General features: G+C 46.7%; 1 protein-coding gene across 5 annotated transcripts in view; it reads left to right on the forward strand.

The window, feature by feature from the left end:
• Window positions 1–1,904: 1,904 nt before the first annotated feature.
• ARMH4 (armadillo like helical domain containing 4) overlaps window positions 1,905–22,433 on the forward strand; it is a 79,093-nt gene continuing 58,564 nt past the window's right edge. For 2 of the 5 annotated variants that reach the window (XM_068947436.1, XM_068947439.1), the window contains exons 1-4: window positions 1,905–2,269; window positions 9,184–10,596; window positions 12,548–12,763; window positions 13,984–14,202. In XM_068947436.1, the coding sequence (XP_068803537.1) occupies window positions 9,237–10,596; window positions 12,548–12,763; window positions 13,984–14,202 (1,795 nt within the window). In that variant the 5' untranslated portion in view covers window positions 1,905–2,269; window positions 9,184–9,236. Of the gene's footprint in view, window positions 2,270–2,947; window positions 3,030–7,702; window positions 7,727–9,183; window positions 10,597–12,547; window positions 12,764–13,983; window positions 14,203–22,433 lie in introns of those variants that run through there. The other 3 variants (XM_009670667.2, XM_068947438.1, XM_068947437.1) reach the window with 3 other exon arrangements.

Genomic DNA, 22,433 nt, shown 5'->3' on the forward strand with positions numbered 1-22,433 from the left:
GGGGGGAAGGTGAAAATCTCTCCAATCTCTTGTTTGAAGTGCTCTGCATGCTTAAGAGAGCGGCAGAGCATCAGCTTTACACATGCTTTACATGTAAAAAAACCCCTTCCCTGATGATTTTAAAGGTTCGATGGAAAAGTGGAGGGGGTGGAAAATTAAATCTCTCATGCCAAATCGCAGTCCCCTGGAAAGGGGGAATTTCTGCAGCTCCTGAAGCCGAGACTCTGGCTAAAGCCTGCTGCTCGTGGATGGCCGTGATTTCTGAAAAGGGGTCACGGCTGCTCCTCTCCCAGGACACGGCCCACTGAGCTGCATATGAATCAACTGCTGAACCACCACAATGTGCCGTGCTGCATTTTAAAATAAGCCCTCACTGATTTCAGCTTGCAGTAAGGTCTTGCTCCACCATTAACTTCCGAGATGGCACCTCCTCAGTGCCTGAGCCGTTCCCTCTTCTGAATCGGAGCCCTCAGTCAGAACAAAATGGGTGGAACAGCAGAGGAGCCTGCAGAAAGTTTTGAGTCCCTAATCTGGGAGTTAATGGTGTTTAGAATAGCCACACGAATGCAGCTCTTATCTTTTCCTTTTTTTCCCCTCTGTCTTCTTTACAGTGGAGAGCTACCATCCCTTCTTTTCTTTTTTTTTTTTTCCAAAAAGAAGGATGTTGCAGCACCAGAAATATTGATTGATGAATAATTTCATAGATTTTACAATTCACAGATGCAAAGCCAGAAGGGACCGTTCCAATCATTTTGTCTGACCGTTGCCTCCATCGTGCCTAACTCTGAAGGTTTTTGATGCCTTTTTGCAGCAACTGTCTTTATTGCTGATACAAGCATTCTTTACACTTTATTTTCAACTTATGCAGAGGATAGCAATATTACCCAGAAAGAAATTGCCCTGACCTACAACAAATCTGTCTTTTAAAAGTTTTAATATAGGATGCAGGATGCTATCAAAATGAATTGGGCTGGCTCCAGTTTGGTTGAATTCCAGGAGAAAACACTCCATTTATCTAAAATGAGACAGATAAAGCATTGGGGCAACTGCATGGGAGAGAATACTCCACTAATATAAATGCTATTTCTGGTAGCACAACAAACAGAAAAATATAACGAACAATTTCTTGTTGAAGAGCATCTCCATGTTCCTCAATCCACTGTTTTATGTTGCTTATCTAAAGAATTGTTTGACAAATATGAGCAGGTTAAATCTCATTCTCTTATCTGAAAAAAGCCAGATTTTATAGACTATAATAATTGGAAGTAAAGACAATTTCAGAAATTTGCCCCATGTGGTGGCATACATTCATAGCAAAGTCAAGAGTTTGACTCTCCTCTTCTTTACCATTCCTCTCTTCCTTCCCAGCAATTTCCCCAAAATCTCTTCTCTCCAGCCACTTCTTCCTTTGAAAAAGCATCTCTGTGTCACCGCTCACCTGTCCCTCCCCAGGGGGGAACTGTTTGCACCTGCGGCAGCTCTGCCTTGAATGAGTCGTTGCCCAAGACAGAATATAAAATCCTGTGTGTGCAGCTGAGGCTTTGTGTTGCCTCTGCCACAGCCCTGAAGGAGGGGGATGAAAGGATGCTAAACTGGTCTCCTTTTGGGGGTCGGGCTGCAGACTCCTGAGTTGCAGTAACTCTCCAATATTGAGCAAAGCCTATTGGTATGTACTCCAGAACCTGACAGTGCAGTGGGTTTTTTTAATTTTCTTGTTAGACTAGCTAATTTCTTACAGGGCTGTCAGTAGAAAGAATGTGTGGGAGGAAGAAGACAGCAGTACAACCGTTCACCTTTCTCTCTCCTTGACCACATAGGTGCTTAAAATACCAATGACAAGAAGAAGCTCTTCTAATGCTGGGGGAGGGGCAATATTTAAATAATCTCTCTGGAGAAAGTCTACGGAGAGGATGGAAGTGTGATCTCTTAGCTGCAAATGCTGGAGGAAAAGCTCTAATGGAAGGAAAGCTAGTGACAGAGTTGTGGGCCTCACTTCTAGATCTTGCCCTAAGCCTCCTGCAAAGAGAAGGGGCCTATTTGGTTAGACTTTGATCGCTGCTGTGAATAAGAACTTAAAATGGGGACTGTCCTTGAGTCAGTGCTTCAGCATGCGCAGCCCGGTGCTGAAACCTCTCTTTAGAGGTGCAATAACTGGTTGCACCAGACCCTTCCCATGTTATAGCAAGTAACATGGCAGTGTTGGGCATGAGACTTAGGCCTCGTGGTGGAGTTTACCTGCATACAGCTGCTCAGCAGTAGCGTGTGCCACGTAAGTAACAATCAATGGCTTTATTTCTTTTGTTGAAGCAGTTATGAGGTTTCTGTGCTGTGCTGAAACCAGTTTCATGACCGCTGCCTAAGAGTAGAGTATAAACTCGGCACTGGGCTCCTTGCAGAGTACTCGGTGCCAACCCATCTTCCTGGCACGCTGCTGAGGACTTCCAGCCCCCTGTCTCTGCGAAAGGGTGCTGGGGAGCCGGGAGGGAGCTGCAGCTGGGGGCCTGGGTGCCCACCTCACCACTACTCAAAGGCGGGAGACAGATCGGGCGGCCCCAAAACCGAGATGCTTGGCCTGGTGCGTTGGGAAGTGCTGAGTGTGTTGGAGACGGTGTGACCCTGGAGCCTTCCAGCACACGAGAGATGGGGGTGTTTCTGGGGGAGGGGGGGGTGAAAGAGAACAAGGAGCTGTGGGGCAGGCTCTCTTGTGGGGAGAGCGCCCTCAGAACATGGCGGCCAGACCCGCCTGGGCTTCGCCCCTCTGTGGAGGGCGCCCCCGCTGGAGCCACCCCGGCGCGGCTGGGGGGGGGGGGAACCACGGCCAGGCCCCGGCGCCCTTGTGAGGGCTCCGCGTAGCCCCCGCCCTTGGCGGGGCGCGGCCTCTCTCCCTCCCTCCACACCGGGGGCCGGGCCGGGCTGGGGGCGGCCCCGCCCCGGCCGTGCGGGCGGCGGGATGCTGCGGGCGAGCGCGGCGCGCCGCCGCCGAGGAGCCGGGCGGAGGCGGCGCGGCTGAGGGGGCGGCGGGGGCGCAGGTGAGGCCGGGTCGGGGCGGCGGGCGGGGGGGAGCGAAGGGAAGGGGAAGGCGGCCCCGGGGGCTCTGCCGCCGCCGGCACCACCACCCGCAGGGCGGCTGAGGAGATCGCCCCCAGCCGAAGCCGCTCCGCGGTCGTTCGTTTTTATTTTATTTGTATATGTTTTTCTGCCCGCCGGGCGGCTCTTTGTTCTCGGGGGGGGCCGGGGCGGGTTAGTCCTGGCTGTGCTGCGGGCTGACCTTGGCCCAGGCGCTGGCGTCCCCGCTCTGTCTGACGATGTTAACCGGCTGCTCAAATTTATTATTATTGTTATTTTTCTTTTTTTTCTTTCTTTCTGCTGGGGAAACTCAAGTGTTACGAGGGGCAAGTCCTGGTGACACCCAGCCTCGAGCTGCGGGTGGTGACCGGGCGCCGGTGCGGGCTGAAGGGGTTGTTCCTTCCCCGCTCCCAGTTGGGTTTAATCGGAGTCAGGCTGGCGTAGTGATGGGCAGCTGTAATAAAAGGCTTCCCTTCTCCCCTTTATTTTTTTAAGCTAACCAGTGGACGTGAGTAAGGGGAACAATGGGACGAATCTGTACCCAAGAAGCAGGTGTGCTGGATGTAGTTGAGTCTTGAGGCATCTCTAATCCCCTTCCCTTGCCAAAAGGCAAGATCAACCTCACCTGAGAAAGCCCGGCAAGGCTTATTTAATCTGATCTTAAAACCTTCACCCATAGAGACCTGCGGGCTTCTAGGGTGTCTGTTGTGCGGTTTGCTGCCCACGTTAGGTGTCTGAGGGCCCCTTGCCCCTGGGAGTTGGAACGCTGTTAGTCTCTTCCGCATGGATGTGGAGAACAGCGTTTCCTTGCTCTTGGTATCAGAAAACTGTTACACCCGTTGGCCTCCTTCTTGAACACCCCTCCTCCCCAGCCTCTTAATCTCTCCAGTTCTGCAGACCTCTGACTCCCATAGTCCTAGGGACCTGGCACGGGTCAGAAGCTGCGAAGAACTGTGCAGCCCTTACTTGCAAATCTGAGTAGGGATTTGCACTGGTCGTCTGTGCAGTTGCTGAACAAAGCAAGCTAGAGCTTATTGTTGGGAATAAATGCCTGAAACCTGCTGTCTGTCTCTTCTCAAAGAACTACTGCTGGAACAGAAATGCTCAAAGTGGGGCTTATATATTATGCATTAGAGGTGCTTACAGAGCTGGTAGGGAGTTAGCCTGTTGGAATATTAATATCTCATTTGTTGGCTTGCTCACAAAGCTAGAGGAAGATGTACCCCTGAGTGCACAATTGTGTCTGCACAGTTCTGCTCATTCAATGCATGCTGTATTAGTGGCTGGCATGGAGTCGTGTCATTGTTGGGATTGCATTGTAAGCTGTTGGAGATAAACAGACGTCAACCAGTTAGAGCTATCTGAAGCATGTGCTGCAAGAGCAGCAGCTCTACAATTCACATGATTGGACTGGGCAAGGACATAATATAAGATGAAATGCGGGCATTTTTCTCAGCTTGTGCATGGAAATAAGAGTTGGAGCTCTGCAGTGTCAGATTGTGCATTGTCTGCTGGCTTTTGTATTCAGCACAAGTAATAAAGCCTGGATAGCATGCAATAGCATGCTGGTACCATAGCATTTGATTGCTGGCAGTTGCTTGACTTGTATGTTTTGGCTAAATCTTTGTGTTAAAAGATTTGCAGTGTTTTTTGTCCATTTCACTTATCAATCACAGACAAATTGTAGTGCTGAGCACATCTCAGACTGTTCAGCCAGTCAAAGCTAGCATAATGAAGCTTGCACTTGGAGGTGTGAAAAGCCATGTCCTGCAAAGGCTAGACAGTGATTTGCCTGAAGCTGACCTGTTAATCTCCTGTGTTCTCAGCTATATGATGCATGCAGCCACTTCGGCTTCAGAGTACAAGTGCCCTCTCTGTGTGGGAGATGGATTGTTAGAACAAGAGTATTAATTCAAGAGAGTTGAAAGCCTGATGCTCTTCCTTTGCGGTTTCAACACCTCAAATATGGCCAGAACTTGCTTAAGGCAGAAAATAGCAGTAAGTGGCTTTTATTGGGCGTTCTCATTAGCTGAAATTGGCTGGGCAAAACCCTTTTAAAGCTGTCATTGAGAATAGTCACATACAGCTCGGATGGAGAAGACAGTTTTCGTTTTCTGTTTCGAGCATGTATCCACCGACTGCTGGCCCACTGGAGGATCTGTTCCCTCCTTGTCCCCTTCAGAAGTGCTCTGTTGGAAAAAATCCTAACATGATAGGATTCCTTCTAAACTGGCTCTCATTAGACTTCTTGATAGCTGCCTTCATGTGGGTCTTTAAAATTCAGAGGCAGTATTGATTTGGTAGTTATTGCTGGTGCTAATTATATGGAGAAAGGAAGCAGCCTGGTTCAGAACTGATCCAAGCGAGTCAGCAGGACTGCTTTACTTGGTGTCCAATTAATATTTGTTGTCCCTCGGCTTGGTGACATGCCCACAGTAGTAGATGGCTCTTATTCTGAGGGACATCATCTAGAGATGTCTTTCTCATGACCCATTTGTTGCTTAGCAGACCCTTGTACTTCTTCCAGTGCACCTGGAATTAGAAGAACCTTTTTCCCCCATGTGTTAAAGATAGACCTTCCTGGCTATCTGCAGCTGTGCTGCCTTTGCAGAGAGGGGAACTACATCTATTGGGTTTTGTTGCTGTTCAGTACAGGCAAAGTAGCTGGCGCTGTTTCTAACGCCCTGGCCTAGCCAGTGATTGATAACTGTCCTCCAAGGGCTTTAGCCTGGAGAATGCCAGGGGAGGCCTGGGGACAAGAAGCTCCTGTAGCAGGAAACTCTAGGTTGTTCCACTGCTTCAAGCCGGTGATAAAGGTGCTCCTACTACAGAGGAGTTGCTTAGTTAGAGCTGCATGCTCCAGCTTGTTGTCATCATTTGGCTAAGGTTGTAGAGTGGATAGCCTATAAATCCTCCAGACAGGAGGACAGGTGCATGGCCCAGTGCAGCATGAGTAGTCAACTGTTGTGCAGCCAGCTACCAGCGGCTGAAACCTGAATCACTTCAGCATTAAGTAGAAATGCTACAGCAAGGTGTTAAACTCTCCTTAAGATAAGACACCACTGTTCATACACCACTTAATCCAGTCTCTTGCTAAGCTTAAACATGAACTTGTGCCACTTGCCCTGCAGCAGGTTCTATGCCACTCTCTTCAGATAGCATTGAATGCAGAGGTTTAGGTTAGCGTAGATTTAGTTGTGGGTTTCTTGAGCAAATAATTCTCTCCAATGTTAATTTTGCCCTCTACAAATGTAGAACTGCAGCATTCTTCAGGCTGGGAGAAGCTGCATAATGCCACTCTAAGATACTCCAAGAACTGTTTGTATCAGGCTAGTACTGCACATTACCCATGTCATCTATTAGCAAGAGGGGAGAAAGTTCTGCTTTGGAAGGGAAAGGTGAGAAAGGTTCTTATTTTGTTACATTGTAATTAATGGACTAGTAAGAGCCAGCCTTCTAGGAAGCAGCTTTCCCTCTTACTCATTTCTACCCTTGATCTTAGTAGAGATGGAGTAAACTTGGGGGGGGGGGGAAGGAAGGAAGAGAAAGATTTGACTTTTCAATACTTCTCCTAGTATTTCTCCTCAGTGTCTTGAGTTTCTAGCTCTGGGTTCTCCAATAGTAGTGTTCTTGCTGTCATAAAAATACATTTGCAAGCTATGGTTATCTTTCAAGTCCAGCTAAAGTTCTGTTTGGGTTTAACTACTTCTACTAAAACTTCTTGCATAATCATAAATATCTGACTCCCTCTAGAAACACTGTATTTTGATCCAGACTTAACCAAACAGTTTATTTCAAATGCAAAAGCTGTTCTCCTGATGTCTTGCAATGTCTGAATGGTCTTAACAGGTGCTTGCTAAAGGGGTGAGTGAGGTGAACATGATTTGTATTCATACAGCAAGGCAGATGCATGTCATCAGGCACTAGTAATTTAACTTACACAATATAATTGTAGTACTTCTTTAATTGCAAAAGTGCATAAGGGATTAGCCTGGAAGGATTGCTGAATATTGTCAGCTTTCAGCTGTCTCTTGGCAGTGAGGATACAGGAGAGAAATGGGTGGCCACCCACCCTCCAAAGAAGAAATGCTTGAAGTGGAGGAGACATCTGTGCTGTTGCTGGTGAACAGCTTCTTGGTGGTCTTTATTTGAAGCCTGAGCACCTGGTGTGTGTGTGTGGCCTGCGATATGTGAAGGTGAATCCCTCTAAGTGCTAAGGGACAAGGCTGTAGGGAGAATGGAAAAAATGACTCTGTATGCCCTGAAGGCTCAACCAGATAATGAAGCCTGCAGCATTGACTCTAATGACCTGTGTGCGTCTCCAGGCTGCCAATGCTGAGGTTGTCTTCTGCATACCTTATCTGTAAGGTTGTCTCTAGTGTAGACTTTCAAGGGCCTTCAGCTGGAGAAGTTTGTCCCCTATGTGGAGTAGGGGGCATGTGTTATAGTAGAAACAAACAGCTATGTGGCCAGATGTATTACTGTAAACGTTCTAATGTTTCAATTGTATTGAGCTGATTGGGCATATAAAACCTCTTTCTAAAGAGAAAGCATGCATAGGGGCAGCAGGAAACAGGTAGGGCTGTGTTAGATGGGGACTAGCACAAATGTAATACTTGACTCCTTCCCCCTACAGAGGTCACCTCCTGCATGTCATCAGGTGAGTGCCTGGGATGGTGTGGAGGGAATTATACACCATTGGGTAGCAAAGCAGTACTAGGCAGCTTGCTACTGCACTGTGTGCATACAAATGCAAGTAATGCATGGATGCTGTCGGAGTGTGGAAACAAGAAGCTTAGCAAGCCAAGGGAAGATGACTGATCCTACTGCATGTGAGCAAGACTGAAAAGGTGGTATTTTGTCTCTTTCCATGAAGTCTGAGGGGTGGTTTTGAAAATTCCAGCTGTTCTCCTTATTCATTCATGTTATCCCCTGCAGCTTGAAGGTAAGAGGAGTTCTCCCATGAAACTGGGGTTGCACTGGCCAAAGCAAGTGAAGCTATTGATCTGAAGCTTTTAATATAGGGCCCAGTTGTGGCCACTAGCAAACCACCTCCTAAAACAGGGAGAGAGACCTTGGTGAGCAGCCCTTCATTGCAAGGTAGATCTCTCTAGTGCAAGAGACTTGTGGCTCTCCTGTGTCTAATGAGTAAACAAGAGGTGTTGCAGTGGGGCCTGGCAAGTCCCAGCCCACTGCTGTTGTGGGATGGCATAACAAGCCCAGGAGCTGAAAGCCACCTGCCCAGAGGAAGATGGCTGGAAACAGGCTGCTGTCACTGCATGGTGCTCCATCTGGCCTGCAGCCTGACCTGCGATGCAAGAGATGGCAAAGGCTGCCAAGAGCAGGTTGTCAGCTGTCTGGATCACTGCTGGGCTACTGGTTCAGCACTCCTGGAAACTCTTGAAGCAGTGCAACAATTATAACTTTCTGGAAATGCCTCCATGGTGCAGTGCAGCATAAACATTGTATTAATGCAGCAGTGCTACTTCCAGTACTGTCTGGGCTACAGCCTTTTTCAGGAGGGCCAAGGAGGACATGCAGGGCTTGATACTAATGCAGCTACAAAGCCTCTAGCGCCTAGCTGTTCTGGCTCTTTGTCCCTGTGTTTTGCCCACCCCACTTATTTCTTATGCATAGATGCAGAATGGAACTGAATTACTTGTGCAGAAAAAACGGGACTTGCCATAATGGGCCTGAGACTTCAGTCTGGTCAGCTGTCCAGCTGAGGTTTGTCCCTGACAAAACTCATACAGTACAGTCTGTGACATGACAGAGAACAAACTGATTGATCCTAATTACGTGTTTACAGGTTTGATGCATGCTGGGTAGAGTGCCAGATTCTGCTGCTTGAGGGGAGAGGTTGGCAAGGTCTGTTTTGGGCTTCAGCATTAAAATTTTTTTAATGCCAGTCTGCAGCTGGCATGAAGCTTCACATGATTAGGAAGAATAAAATTAGATGTAGCTGGGATATAGGGATCCATTCCTAAGGATGGATAGGGGGAATCTACACAGAACTGACCATAGACTAGCATGTCTACAACTTGCCCAGTTAAAGCACTAAGTTAATGGATTATGCATACCCATAATGATCATTTTGGTCTTTTTTTCCCTTTCTAGGTCTTATGTTCTAGACTTTTTGCCCTACAAACTTTACACATCTCTCCTCAGCTATGAGTAATTCAATAGGATTTCACATCTGTGTGGCTGCCTGCGGCATCCTGCTCTTGTCCTCCAGTGTACCATGCCTCGCATCTCAGAAACTGGAGGAGAGGGACATGACGAAGCTCAAGCCCAGCCCTTGGGCAGGGAACGGGGTAGAAGATGAAAGGACAAGCTTGTCAAACTTGAAAACTATCTTGGACCCCTCTGAGCGAACAGTCTCTGAAGAGCCGTCTGGGGTCTCAAAGTCATCTGAGATGCCCTTAAGTGAAGCCTTTACTGCTGAAAGAGAAATAGAGCCTGTAAGCCCAAGTCACATCTTCCCAGGCAGTCAGAGCCTGGATGTTTACAGCCCTGCTGTGGTGGTGACAGCTACAGAAGGGAAGGAACCTGGTCCTGCAAAGTCAGAAAAGGAGCTGAATGAAAATGGTGAGCTGAAGGCCATGCTAACCACAGCTGTGACCACACTGAACCCTTCCATTGAGGAGGAATCTGTCAGTAGCCCTGTTAGCAAGACCACTGCAGAGAATAGTGTTGAAGTAGAGCGTAGCTCTGCCAGCCTCCTAGCAAATCTGCTTTCTGTGACAGTTCCAACTGCAGAGGAGGCAGAGAGTAGCTTGGATGACTCAACTGCACCCCAGCTCCCTAGTGAGCAGGTGCCCACTCTGCACCCCAGCACTCCCAGTCTGGAAATGACAAGTGATTATTCTGTCATCCCCAGTCCACAGCCTCAAAATGTGGACTCTGAAGCTGGAACAAGAGCAAATATGGGGAGCCCTTTGCAGATACTGACTGCACCGGGGTCTGTTGCTGCAAGACACCCTCTTGCATCTACTGAGGCTTCCCTCCCTCTGGAAACAGGAACAGAGGGCAGGCAAGGAGAGCTGCCTGTTACGGCTAGCACTGTTGCCATCCGCCCAACTGTCTCTGTGCTGCCTGACTGGGATGACACAAAACTAGGAAATATAAGTCAAGGGGGAAACATGCAGCATGAGGAGATGGAAGAGGACCAAGTGGCAACAGAACTGTCTTCCACGCTGCAGGGAGATGTGGAGGAAGAAGAGGATGTGACAAGAGTGCTGCCATCCCCAGCATCCACCCCACTAGCTCCTGGGACCACTAGGGAAAACAACTGCACAGATCCAGTGTCAGCACAGGGGGAGGAAATGCCGGTAGCTTCCACAGGCCACAATGATGTTTCTCTCACTGTGAATTTGACAGGAATAGACACATCTGATTTAAACTCTCTGGAAAAGACAGACACAGTCACAGCAGAAGAGGAGAAAAGCATTGCTCTGTCATTGCCGGAGGCTGCTGTGGTGACAGATACAAAAGCTGATGTCCTTCCTACTCTGGGAAGTTCACTGAGAGGTAAAAACATGCCTGTTAATGTTTTTTTCTCCTTTGAATATAGATATAGGAGAGGTGCTTCTGGGAATCTGTTCCCACCTTTCAGGGGAATAAAGTGTACAAAGGTGGTCTTGATACCTGCAGTAGAGGTAGGACCTCCCCCCAGACTAGGAAAAGCTATCAGGTTTTCTGTATTTTGTCTAGGTAATAGTCCGAACAGGTCACTTAATTCACATTCAACTACTGACCAGTTTTGGGCACTCCTATATGCATGATGTTCCTGTGTAGAGGCAGGTATGCTCCTCTGAGCAGTTCCTCTCTTGTGAACTGTGTAAACACTTCTCTACTCACCTACCTGTTCTGCTCCTCATTGAACTGAAAAAAGATGTTTTTAGTAGCAAATAGCAGTACTGAGACTGGAAAGGCAGTGGAGTCTAGAGATGAAGAACGTGCTGAGATCTCATCAGCAGAGACTTGATCCTAGTTTAAAAACTTGATTAACTTCAATATTAAGTTCTGTGTGTGCCATATACTGCTAAAGCAGGGACTTCAGGTTTGATGCTCGTACAACAGGTAAGAGGGATAGCTTATCTCAACCAGGCAGATGTGGATCTGTTTTGAATAGCCCTCTGCTGTTTCTCTCCGCTCCCTGGGAAGGGAGCCTAACCTCTGATCAGCTGACTACCTGATTTCACCTGGGCTTATAATACAGCCCAGGTGTCGTCTTGGTACAGTGAGTGCAAAAACCCAAAGGTGGAAATTTTATACCAGCTTAAACTGCAGTGTTACAAAAGGAGGGACATATCTTCTTTTCTGTGGGCTGGATTAATTAGTATCTGGGATCACCTGGCTTTCCAACTGCTAGCTTCAGACACTTGCAGTCAGTGAAGAAGATCTAAAGATAGAGGATAGCTGGAAATCCTATCTAAGTCCAAGAATAGGTAATCTGTACCAGTAGCTGGTGAGTGAGACTCAAATCTTGATAAACTCAGACCATCTGTGTAGAGTCATAAAAAATCTGTCTGGAGCCCTGTACTGTCTTTTCTGTAGTAACAAGAGTTCCTGATGTCTGTTCACCCTAGAGCAAAACTGGCCAGGCTCTGACTCTGCTGTTCCCACAAGTGTATTTGCCAGTAGACTGAAACCTTGCTCCTAGCCTGTGGCAGGCTGATAGCGTTACCTCATACTGTGCTTACCTGCATCGAGGGCACCTTTAGCCCACTGACTATGTTCCCACTCTGTGTCTAAAATATGGGGGGAAATAGAAGTCCCTTTCTGGGTAGGTGTTGGGCAATAACATGTTCCTAGGCTGACTAGGAGTGTTAGGTATGGTTTAGGACTTCATTGGACTAATTGCTGGACATCTTCAATCACTACTTTAGGATGCAGTGCAGGAGAAAAGTTTTCCCTTCCCTACATCAAAGATTCTTCCCTATAAAACAAAAAGGGGAACTAACTGCATGTTGGTGCTGAAATGACTAATTTATAGATTACTTTATAATCCCTTGACTCATCAAAAGGTTCCCCCTCTGCTGCTCCCAGATGTTTGTAAAATAACAGCTAACAATAAGACTTGTGCAGTGAAAACAAACCCTTCTAGGAAACTTGTCTCTTCTCTCAAATCTGGTCCCTAAAAGCCTAATTCTGGCAGCTTTGCTTGCTCTGAGTGGAACTTCACACAACAAGTCTACAGTCTTGTGCTCCCATGGCAGTGCTCACCAGTGGGTCTACTTGTCCCCAAGGAGCAACTAATAAACTGAAAGCAGCAGAAGAGTTCTTCATTCCCATTACATGTGTTCTGCCACTCTTTTACACTGGCTCTTTTGACAGCACTTGGCTAGATCTGCTTGTACCAGGGCTCTGGAAATACTATACATGGCATAATCATTTGTTCAAACCTCTGTTCTGCTACTGCCTCATCATAAGCTACTGGCTGTAATGTGAGTTGGTGCTGACAATGTTCTTCCTGTAGGTGTTGCTCAGGAGATGACGACGACGGTTCCCCAGGAGGCTGATGCTGCTCTGTCAGTTGGGACACTGGCACCTGTTACTACCCAGGAAACTGGAGTGGCAAGCCTTCCTTGGGAGGAAGGTAGGAAGGATACTCAGATGCCAGCTGTTCTTAGTGCCACCCAGATGTTGACAGCAACTGACACCTCTTCTACAGCAAAAACTCCAGATGTTGAAGGTAGGGTTCTGCTTCAAGTTCTCTGCAGGCTTATTTGTCATAGAAGACATGGTACATCAAAACCACAAGCAGTGCTTGTATTTTGAGGTCTTAACATACAGCATCCATATTCTAATGTGCATTTTTCTGACCTTTTGAAGGCTGGCTCTGGCTCTGCTGCCACTGCTTTCTGCCCACACTGCTGGATTCACTGTGAAGTATGCCAGCAGAGCATAACTTTTGCCCCAAAATGGCATTGGAGATATCCAAAAAGTCTCCTCTTTGTTAACAAAGTTTAAAAAAAAATCTAACTGTAGACATTTAACTGAGCTGTTATTTCTCAAATGAGAGCTCGGACTTCTGGAGCCGAAGACAGTAGTTGTAGACTGATGCTTATTCTGCAGGAGCAAAATTTAAGTAGGATAGGATGTGGACCACTAAGTATGATTATTCCTAGAATCTAATCGAATATCAAACCCTCAAGCTTGGAGGCCTGTGTAGATGTCTGCTACACTTGAGCAGTGGTGAATTCTTGTCTCTGTCATTCATTCCCTCACTTCCAGTGAGGCTGTAGCTCATACGGAAACACTTGAAGGAGTCATGTCCATTCAGCAACAGCTTGCTAACTTGATGTCACCTTGGCAAGTACATGTAGGAGACTATCCTTTTAATAGGAGTGTAGCAAGAGCTCTCTTAGCACAAGGCTAGCTTTGAGTGTAAGTGTATTTCTATAGCAGGTACCACTGCTGCTGTGGAGCTTTCCTGGTGATTCACATATTGCAGGGCATCAAAGGAAGAAGGCTTCCATTTGCATCACATCTCTTAAAGTAAGATTGCTCTGTAGGGGAGAGAAGGCTTTTCCCATAGCTTCCACTAGTTAACTTGCTTCTGGGATTTAATTATAAATTCAACTAACTATTATTTGTGCAATAACCAGATTTTTTTTCCCTTGGTTCAGAACTTGATCGCTGTCTCAGTGCTGATCTAGCCAAGTGCTGATCTTGCTGTGGGGTAGTGACTAGCAGCCCTCAAAGCAATGGAAGTCAAAACTTGGCTGTGTCCTCATTAAGGAGGACCTCCTGTGCTGGCTGTCCTGGAAAGAAAGCTTTTATTACACCTCTTAAAAGATGCAGGAGTTTAATGGCTTCTTTCATTCCAAGCTAAGCTTTCACTAAGGAGTTCATTTTTAAATGGTTTTAATATTGCTGAGCCAAACTGCTGCTGCTTCCTGTCTTCCACAGATTTCACAGATGTGGTTCCAGTCACTAGTGAGAAGGCTGTTCCACCTCCTGATGGTTTACCTGCTACTCAGCCTGGACAGACAGAAGAGCTACCCAGTAAAACTGTGGTCCTGGTAACTCCAGCAGTGGTGACCTCTTCTGTCAGGAGGACAGCTCTTCCATCTGTGAGGAAGATCAGTACAGCTGTAACCTATGGGCTGGACCGGCTGGAGTCAGAAGGTACCAGTTATCCCAAGGCTAAAAAGCAGGCAGCTTGATGTGGAGTGGTACGCTTGCCTTGGCGGTATGAACTTTGTGGTCTGTCTTTGGCACACAGCTATGTGCATGTGGTGTTGTGGCTAATAAAGATGTTGAGCAACCTGTCCCCTTCCAGGGGATACGGGAAACTAGCAGTGAAAAATGTCCCAGCGGATGCTTAAGTTCAAGTGGCTGTGGTGGGAGGGAACAGGCTTTTCTTAGAATGTGAAGCAGTAGCGGTACTGCCACTGCAGTAGTCTGGCTCTGTGCACCTGGAACTGCTGGTGTGTGGATCTGTTGCAGAGCCTCTGTACCAGCTGAACACACAAGAACACATTCAGACATCTGGAGAGCCCTTGTCACCTTACTGATGAACTCTTCACCCCAAATAATGCAAGGGGATGTTCAGCATGACATGGCTGCCTCTATGTGCAGCTGGCTCTAAACCTTGCCAGAACAAGTGCTGTCCTATTTTTACTCCCCATGTGACAATGCTGGGAGAGGCAAAGGATGCATCCCTTTTAAGATGCTCTTTCAGCTCAGTGCTGCCTGTTGAGCCATCCTCCCGGTGCTGGCTCCTCTAGTCTTACCTCACAGCCTGGGTTCCTGTTTGCTGTTTAAACTGCTTTTGCCCACTGCCAGTCTTAGTTGCTGTTCCCAGACCGCTAGTCTCCAGAGAGGTAATACTCAGTGATGCCACTTCTGCCTGGGCAAGCCTGCATCGGATGAGGCTTAGGTGAAGTGGCTCCTCTGGAGTTGGTCTGCAGTTCTGATCCAATACCTCTTCAGCTTGCTCATAACTCTTCTGCAGAAGAGTATTGCTTCATTCCTGTCTCTTGTTCTTTCTCCTGCTTAAGCACTTCCATGCTTGCCTGTCCATCCGTGATTTTGCACTCTAGTGGTTGGGCTGCCACCACTTGTCAGGGATTAATCTTTCTGCCTGTTTTGCTCCTCTTCCTTCGTCTTGACCTTTTCTTACTTTCATATTTCCCTGCAAAGGTTGGCAGCCCTCCAAGGGTGCCATGCCAGATGGTATTTTCTCTTTTGATTAGAGGTGGGGTGCCATAGACAACAGCTAATCAGCATCTTTTCTCTGTAAGAAGCAATAACTCACAGCTCCTGTGAAGTTTAGAGGTCAGCAGAAGCTGGGAACTCTCACTGCTGTGAGATGGTGCAGCTTCTGCCTGTTGTCAGGCCTGCTGCACTCTTAAATCTGCCATAAGCTCTCTGGACCATGAGCTCCAGCACACTTTGTCCTGACAAATCTTGCCTGTGTCTAGCAGTGCAAGGATGTGGTGCTGTGGAAAGTGATGGTGGGGGAGTGGTGAGGTAGGGGAGGAGGGAGCAGGGATGTAGGAAGGAAGAATGATCTCTTGTGTTGGGCAATAAGGTCCCTGCTTAGCAAGAAGGGTATGATACTGGAGGCTGAGCTGCTTCTGAGCCCTCTGGGATCTCCTTTAGAGGCCTGGCTTGCCTGGCCTTCTGCACCAGAAGATAGGAAGGATTTCTATTTCAACTGAGTGTTGGTCTCTCTCCCTAGTTACAAGGCTTTCTGCACAGGGATTTAAAAGGCATGTCCTTCTGCTCTGATGTAAGACCACTGTAACTCTTTGGAGGTCCTACATAATTCTCTTATGTAACCATAGGCCTTTCTCTTCTGGTCCTGAATATGCCCTGAGCGCCTTAAAGGGCAAATGCAGGCTGTAGCAAGGAGTAGATTTCGTTAATAGTGATTCTTAGCTGGAAGGCTGTGGGTCTCTTGGCTCTTGTATATGGCTCTGCAGGTGCCTGTCATCCAAGGGACATGGTGCTCTCTAGTGTGTGCTCTGTGGCTTTTGGCAACTGGCTCTTGTTTCTGGCAACAGCTTTTGTGATCTAAATATCTTCTCATCAGCTTGGACTTCCTAGTGTGGGGAGCCAGAATCTTCCCAAGTGTGAGAAATCACTGGTGCCACCAATCCATGCCTTATAAAACAGGGCAAGTCCCACGTGGGGACAAACTTTCTGCCGGGGGATGTTACTGCCCCAGTTAAGCACAAAGGAAGCTTTTAAGCAGCAATTCTGTTTTCTAATGCCTTTCTTTGCCTAATGGCAATTGGGGGGTACCATAGCCACATAGTGGAGTGACCCTTGAAAGTCAAGTTGCCATTTTCTCTCCCTCAAAGTTGTAGGACCTAGTGTTCAGTTTTACTGCCAAAATGTCTTAGAGAGCTTTCCTAGGGAGAAACTTATTATGAAGGCTATACTGAGCTCCAGCCCAGGGAGCCTCTTGGGGAATGAGAGGTCAGACATCATGGCTGTTGTGGGCAGACTGTAGAGTCCCTAACCCTGTCTCTCTGCAGGGATGCTATGTCTTGCTGACTGGTGAGGGAAATGCAAGGAGCTGAGTGGCATCAGCTGCTCTCCACTGCCTTGCTTGGGGCTTGCTGACTTGCCTCACTGAGGGCCTGGCTCATCATTAAATATGAACTCTTGTTCAGCTGGCTCTGTTTCTTAGGGACCATCTGTGCCAGACTGCCTGCAGTTAATTGCATCGATATATTTGCCTGCCTTACTTGAATGCAAAACTGTTGTTTAAAAAAAAATCAAACTGCACAGACAAACATGAGTTGCTTTGAAACTCTCTCTAGGTGAACTTATCCTCTTCTCTAGTGGACTCCGGAAAGATTAGCTGGGTAACCTGAATAACTTTCTACACTGACTCAGCAGGGAGGCTGGTTCTATTTACTCTTGCTAGCCAGGGAAATCCTATAAAGGGATTATAGGATATGGGGACAGGACACAGCAGAGGACTAGACCCATTTGTCTGGGACAAGTATATTGTTCATGTCCAGAGTTGGTGTCTCTTTAGCAAACTTGTTTAACACTCCAGCTCTCTCTGTAGAGCTTTTTGGGGTCCAAACATAGGCAATAATTTAGTTCAATCTGCCTACTCAGCACCACCATGCAAGTCTCTTGATAGAGCACTCTTGTACATGTTAAAAGTGATCATGTTCCTCTTAGCTGATGTTAGAGTAGGAATTCCTTTGCCATAACAGGTATGGTCAGATGGTTATGTTCCTTGGACATGGCTAAATTTGGCAGATATAGTTTCCTGAAGTGAGTCTGTCGCATCCCATCTTCTGCAAGGTCCTGGCGGTGTCCTTGGTTGAAACCTAGGAGACAGAGCACAGGAGCTGCTTGCTGGCTCCCCTCAGCTGTTGCTCAAGCAGCTTCTACCACTGTTTCTTTCATACAGTGTGCAATCCGGGGGCACACAGAAGATAGGTAGAAGGTAGATTAGCACTTAAGAATGTGACCTTCCAAGGTCCCCACAGGACATGCACTAATCTTAAAGCATCTGCTGTTGCAGAACTAGCCTGCTGCTGGTAGTGCTGCCTAGCTTCAAACATCACAGCTTGGGTCAAAAACCAATTCAATGTGAACAGCTTGCAGCACTGTTGCCTGTGGCTGTTGGTGAGGGTGGGTCTGTATCTGTCAGTGCACATTCAGGGTTTAGCTCTCTGCATGCAACCACCCTGCCTGGAGAGCAAAAACCAATTTATACAGCTGGAGGTTGGAAGTAATGATTATGGAGCAAGGTACACAGGATAGAGAATGGGAAGATGTCTTGGCATTCATCAGACAATGCTAAGATTAACCTCTTTGATATGCAGGCCAGATGCCAGTGCTGGGTTACTGCTGCATCCAGGCAGCCTGGGAAGGTAACAGCAGCTTGTTGGTGTACCTGTTTCAACCCACCTATCATAGAAGCCCTTCAGCTGTTGGACCCCCCCACTTACTGCCCTTCCTGCATCCAGCTCATCAGAAAAAGCAATAAAGCTCAATGTTATCCACTTGCTGCAGCTAAGTAAGCCCTAACTTGCTGTCTTCAGCAAGTAGTGATCTGGGGAATGAAAGGAAGAGCAAACTCTGGTTCTTCCTGCTCTCCTGTAGGGATTTTTTTTCTGATCTACTAATGTAGTAGGCTGCAGTGTGAGCTCTTCTCTTGAGTTGGTGTGGGCTGCCAAGAATGGTGTGTTAAAGTGACAAGGAGGGGAAGGCCATCTGTGGCCTCTGCTGTTTTTGAGCCAGTTGAACTTAATCCATTACAGCAGTCCCTTCTTGAGGAATGAAGATTGAAGATAGCTTAAAGAAGGGTCTTGTCATGCATTGGTATTTCTGCAGACTAACATTCCTGTCCTTTTTTTCCATGCACCCCCTTAAAAAAAAAAAATCCAACCCCCTTTGCAGTAGCATGCAAGCCCTGTGGCTGGTTCCTGTTCAGCCATCTCAGCTCTTCCCAGCATTGTTGCTGGGGTGAGTTGCTTACATAGCTTCAACTTGCATGTAGGCTGCTGGATGTAGAGGATGCTTAGGGCTTTATGGAAGTGGAAGAAGCTCTAACTGCTGAATAGTGTCAGGAGCAGGCCATGCCCCTGTGAAAATGGGCAGCTTAAACAAAGCTGATCTGGAGGGAGATCTGAGAGCCATGTAGCTCTTAAATTGGGAGTGTTCCTGGCTAATCAGGCTGGCTCCCAACATGCAGCTGGTTAAAGCTTCATTTCTAGGGTAGAGGAGTAATACAGAAGTTGAGAAGGCATATTAGAAAACTAAGATGTAGCCAAGGGCTGTATTGTAGAGTGTGAGTCTGGTTAAGCACGGATAGAGGCTGGCACTACTCAGTCTTGACTTGCAGTTAAACTTCTGACTAAAGATAATATTTCATCTTGATTCTCATAGCAATGAAAATATTTAACACAGTTGAAGACTGGTGTGAAAATGTGAGGAGCAGAGTTGGGTCTGTTGTATAGTGCCTTATCCTTTGGTTGTAACAGGGTGAGCCAGTTTCAGATGCAGGAACCAGTCTTGGGCAGTGGGGAGCTGTATTTCTGGGTACAGTAACGTACATTCAGCCAAAACATAGCCCTGGGACAGTTCTAGCAGCCTCTTAACCCAAGTAAGAGAAATACTACAGTCAGTTGCGGAGTTTGGCATCAGCCAGCTTGCATCCGAATGTCGGGTATCTGCTGCATAGGACAGCACAACACTGTTTCCAGTAATCTGCCCAGGTAGCTGTTGTATCCCTGTGTAATGATGCAGCTGGCTGTGGGGAAGGCTATTGGGTATACACAGGGCTGGAACTGTCTTTAGGATCAGCAGATCTAGTATTTTGCTATAATAGGGCACCTCATCACAGAATTCTGGCTGTAGACCTGAAACTGTATTTTACTATAGCTACTCTCTTAAAAGCTATTCAAGCACAGCACTGATCCAAGGCTTTAAATTTTCCAACCCGAACACATTCATGATACTTTGGTGATACCAGCTTAGTCTTTGGGTTTAAAGTTCCTGTTGTCCTTTGCTCTCTGACCTGTGTACTCATGTTTACCTTTCCAGAGTACCAGTGGAAGGAAACTGTAGCTTAACTGATCTTCCCTGCTCACTCTGGCAATCTTGTGCTCCACTTTGATTTTGTCCTCCTTGTACACAGTCATCTGAGCTGTGTGTAACACGGAAGGTCTTGGAAAGTAGTTTGTGGTTGTATTTCTTTCAAAAAAGACTTCAGTGCTTGTAGCACTTGGTCCATTTAAAAAGTTTTCTGAGCTGTGTTGCAGCACAAGGAGCCTTCTATTTTTTTGGTGGGGGGAAGTAAAGAGCAAATATTTTTACTGAAAATCAGGACTCCGAGACTGCTATTTGGATCCTGATTGTATGGATTAAGATCTGCCTCATTAAATCTCTACAATCCCTTTAAAAATTTAAATGAGGTTGCAGGGGTGTAAACAAGAAGGACACTTAGTCCAGCATGGTTAACTAGTCCAATACTGTAATTCTTCACCAGCTCTTTAGATGTCAGCTAAATTGGCAGGAACCAGAGGATTTAAAACAGCACATGCAAAACGAATTAATAATTAAATGCTCTTGCTACATGCTTTCTACTGCTCCATGTATTGCTACCATTATGAAATGGGAACTGCCATCCCTTTGATACAGGTTGATCTGTTTTTATAGCAGATGTTAGGACATCCTGATTTTTTCCTTCTTTGTAGCGGTCCCTGTCCTGGGACCTTTCCAGTGAAAAAGAATTGGAAAAGCTGTACAACTAAATGTTGCATCAGAACCAAGCCTCTCTTTTCCCAAAGTAGTGTTTGACTGAAGACAACATCTCTGCTAAATCTGGTGGCAACTTATTTCATGCAATCCATGTGAGTTGAGGAAGGAGGGGTGTGGAAGGTGATAAAGCCTCTAATGGTTTGGGGGGACTTTTAGGAAAAGTACTGGGAGAGGGTGTTAGGCTAATTAAAGGATAGCAAGAAGATGAGCCAGAAAACTCCTGCTGTGTAGTGTGCTGAGCTCAGCCTTGTCAGTGCTTTCCTGTGAAGGGAGGTAATGTGCTCCAGCCATCCTGCTCTGCAACAGATGCACTAGCACTCTAATGAGAAGAAATCCTCTGTTTGGTTTAATCCTAAGTGACTATGCCAAGCAAACAAGGTGCACTCTAGGGCTTTCCATCTCAAATAACATACCTGATATTCTTTATGGTCTTTAAAAGCTGCTCCTGTAAGAGTCAGCAGGAGCTGTTTAAAGCACTGTTGCATTGTCTGTCCCAATTGTCTGGGAACTTGGGCTTGCTTGCCAGCTCTGCAGGCAGAGGTGAGCAGCATAGCTGTTTTATTCTTTCCTCTTTTCAGAGGGGAAAGAAGCTTCTTGAAGCTATTAGAAGTTTTCTGTTTGTCTGAACACTTAATCTTGACTTCTACTGTTTGGCCTCCAGTAGGTTAGATGGCCCTTCTTAATCTGGCATACTGTTGTTGCTGTTCTGGTCAGACTGTTCTTGCATCTTTAACTGTCTCATTTGTCCCCAAAATTAGTTCACCTAAATATTGCTTTAGTATGGAAGCTTTCCCGTGCCTAGCTTTTAGCTTAAGCAAAACAGAAGTGCAGTTGCTGTTGAAAGATAATTGGACTGGTGCTGTCTTTTAATGAAAACTTTAAAAAAAACCCTCCCCCTCTCTAGTGAGTGGGGGAAATCAGATAAGGAGGGGGATGTAGCAGTTTCTTAAGGCTCTGAGGAGCATTTCGCTGCTGAACTGCTGATGCCTGGGGTCTCTTGCTATGTGGGGGGAAAGTATTGTTTATATGGCTTTTCTAGGGAGCTTTAGGCATCAGGAGCAGGGCAAACCGTGCTGCAAACCAGTGTAGGTCTTTAAAGCTCTGGCTTCTTGCATCTTCATCTGGGAAGAGTCAGGCATTTTTTATTTTATAAAAAAAAAAGTTGCCCTCCCAGTCAGGGAGAGGTCACATAGTGTGTTTTCTCCTGGCCCACATCAACTCTCTAGGCCATGTGGGAGCAAGGACAGGTCAGCGTGGACCTCTCTATGAAAATACGCTGGGGAGAAGCAGTACTCTTGACAAAGGACAGTAAAGGCCGTAGGAAGGGGATCAAGGGTTTGTAAAGAAACATGAGTTCTAACTAGGAATGAGTTGGGTAGGCTCCCACCTCAAGGTGCCTCCCTTTTGGCACCTGATAGAACTTGGGTAGCCTTGGTACCCTGGAGACTGTTGCATGTGATGACCCCTTAATCTCCATCTGTGATGGATCTCTGCTGGTTGCACTGATGGGCTCCCCTAGGAAATGAGACTTAAATGTTTTCTTAACTGCTGGGCTGTTAGTTGTTACTTTCCCAGGAATATGATTGAATTAAATAGTCTTCAAGAGACACCATCAAACAGCTCTTTTGCAGGAGAAAATGGATTACAATCTCTTTCGGAGATTGTTTATATCTGCTTTTTCTTGATTGGAAAAAGGCTGTGGGGACCTGACTGGGGATTTTGAACATCCCAAAGCATTTTGTTTGGGAAGTAAAATCTGCATTTGTCTTCATCTACCTTCCTCTGTCCTATTTCCTTACAGGTAATATTAGTTATCACCTTAGAATCTGCCTAGATTTAATGTGATGTGATAAATCACTTCTTGTCATCTTTATTTTGTATTGGCTAGTTCAACAACTCTACTTTAGGTTAGAGGAGCTGTTCTGCAGCAAACCAGTGAGCTAGCTTGTTACAGATGATCCTGTATATGCTACAATATCCCAAACTTTGTTTGTTCCCACCCCTGCTGATAGCCTTGCATTGTAAAACCTACTCCTTTTTCTGTCCTTTTAGCCTGGCTCAGTGTGAAAGCAATTAGGTGGTGAACAGTGCTGGAAATGCAGCTCTTTGGAATGAGT

Source organism: Struthio camelus, chromosome 5 (genome assembly GCF_040807025.1).
Source record: "Struthio camelus isolate bStrCam1 chromosome 5, bStrCam1.hap1, whole genome shotgun sequence".
Classification (NCBI taxonomy): Eukaryota; Metazoa; Chordata; class Aves; order Struthioniformes; family Struthionidae; genus Struthio; species Struthio camelus.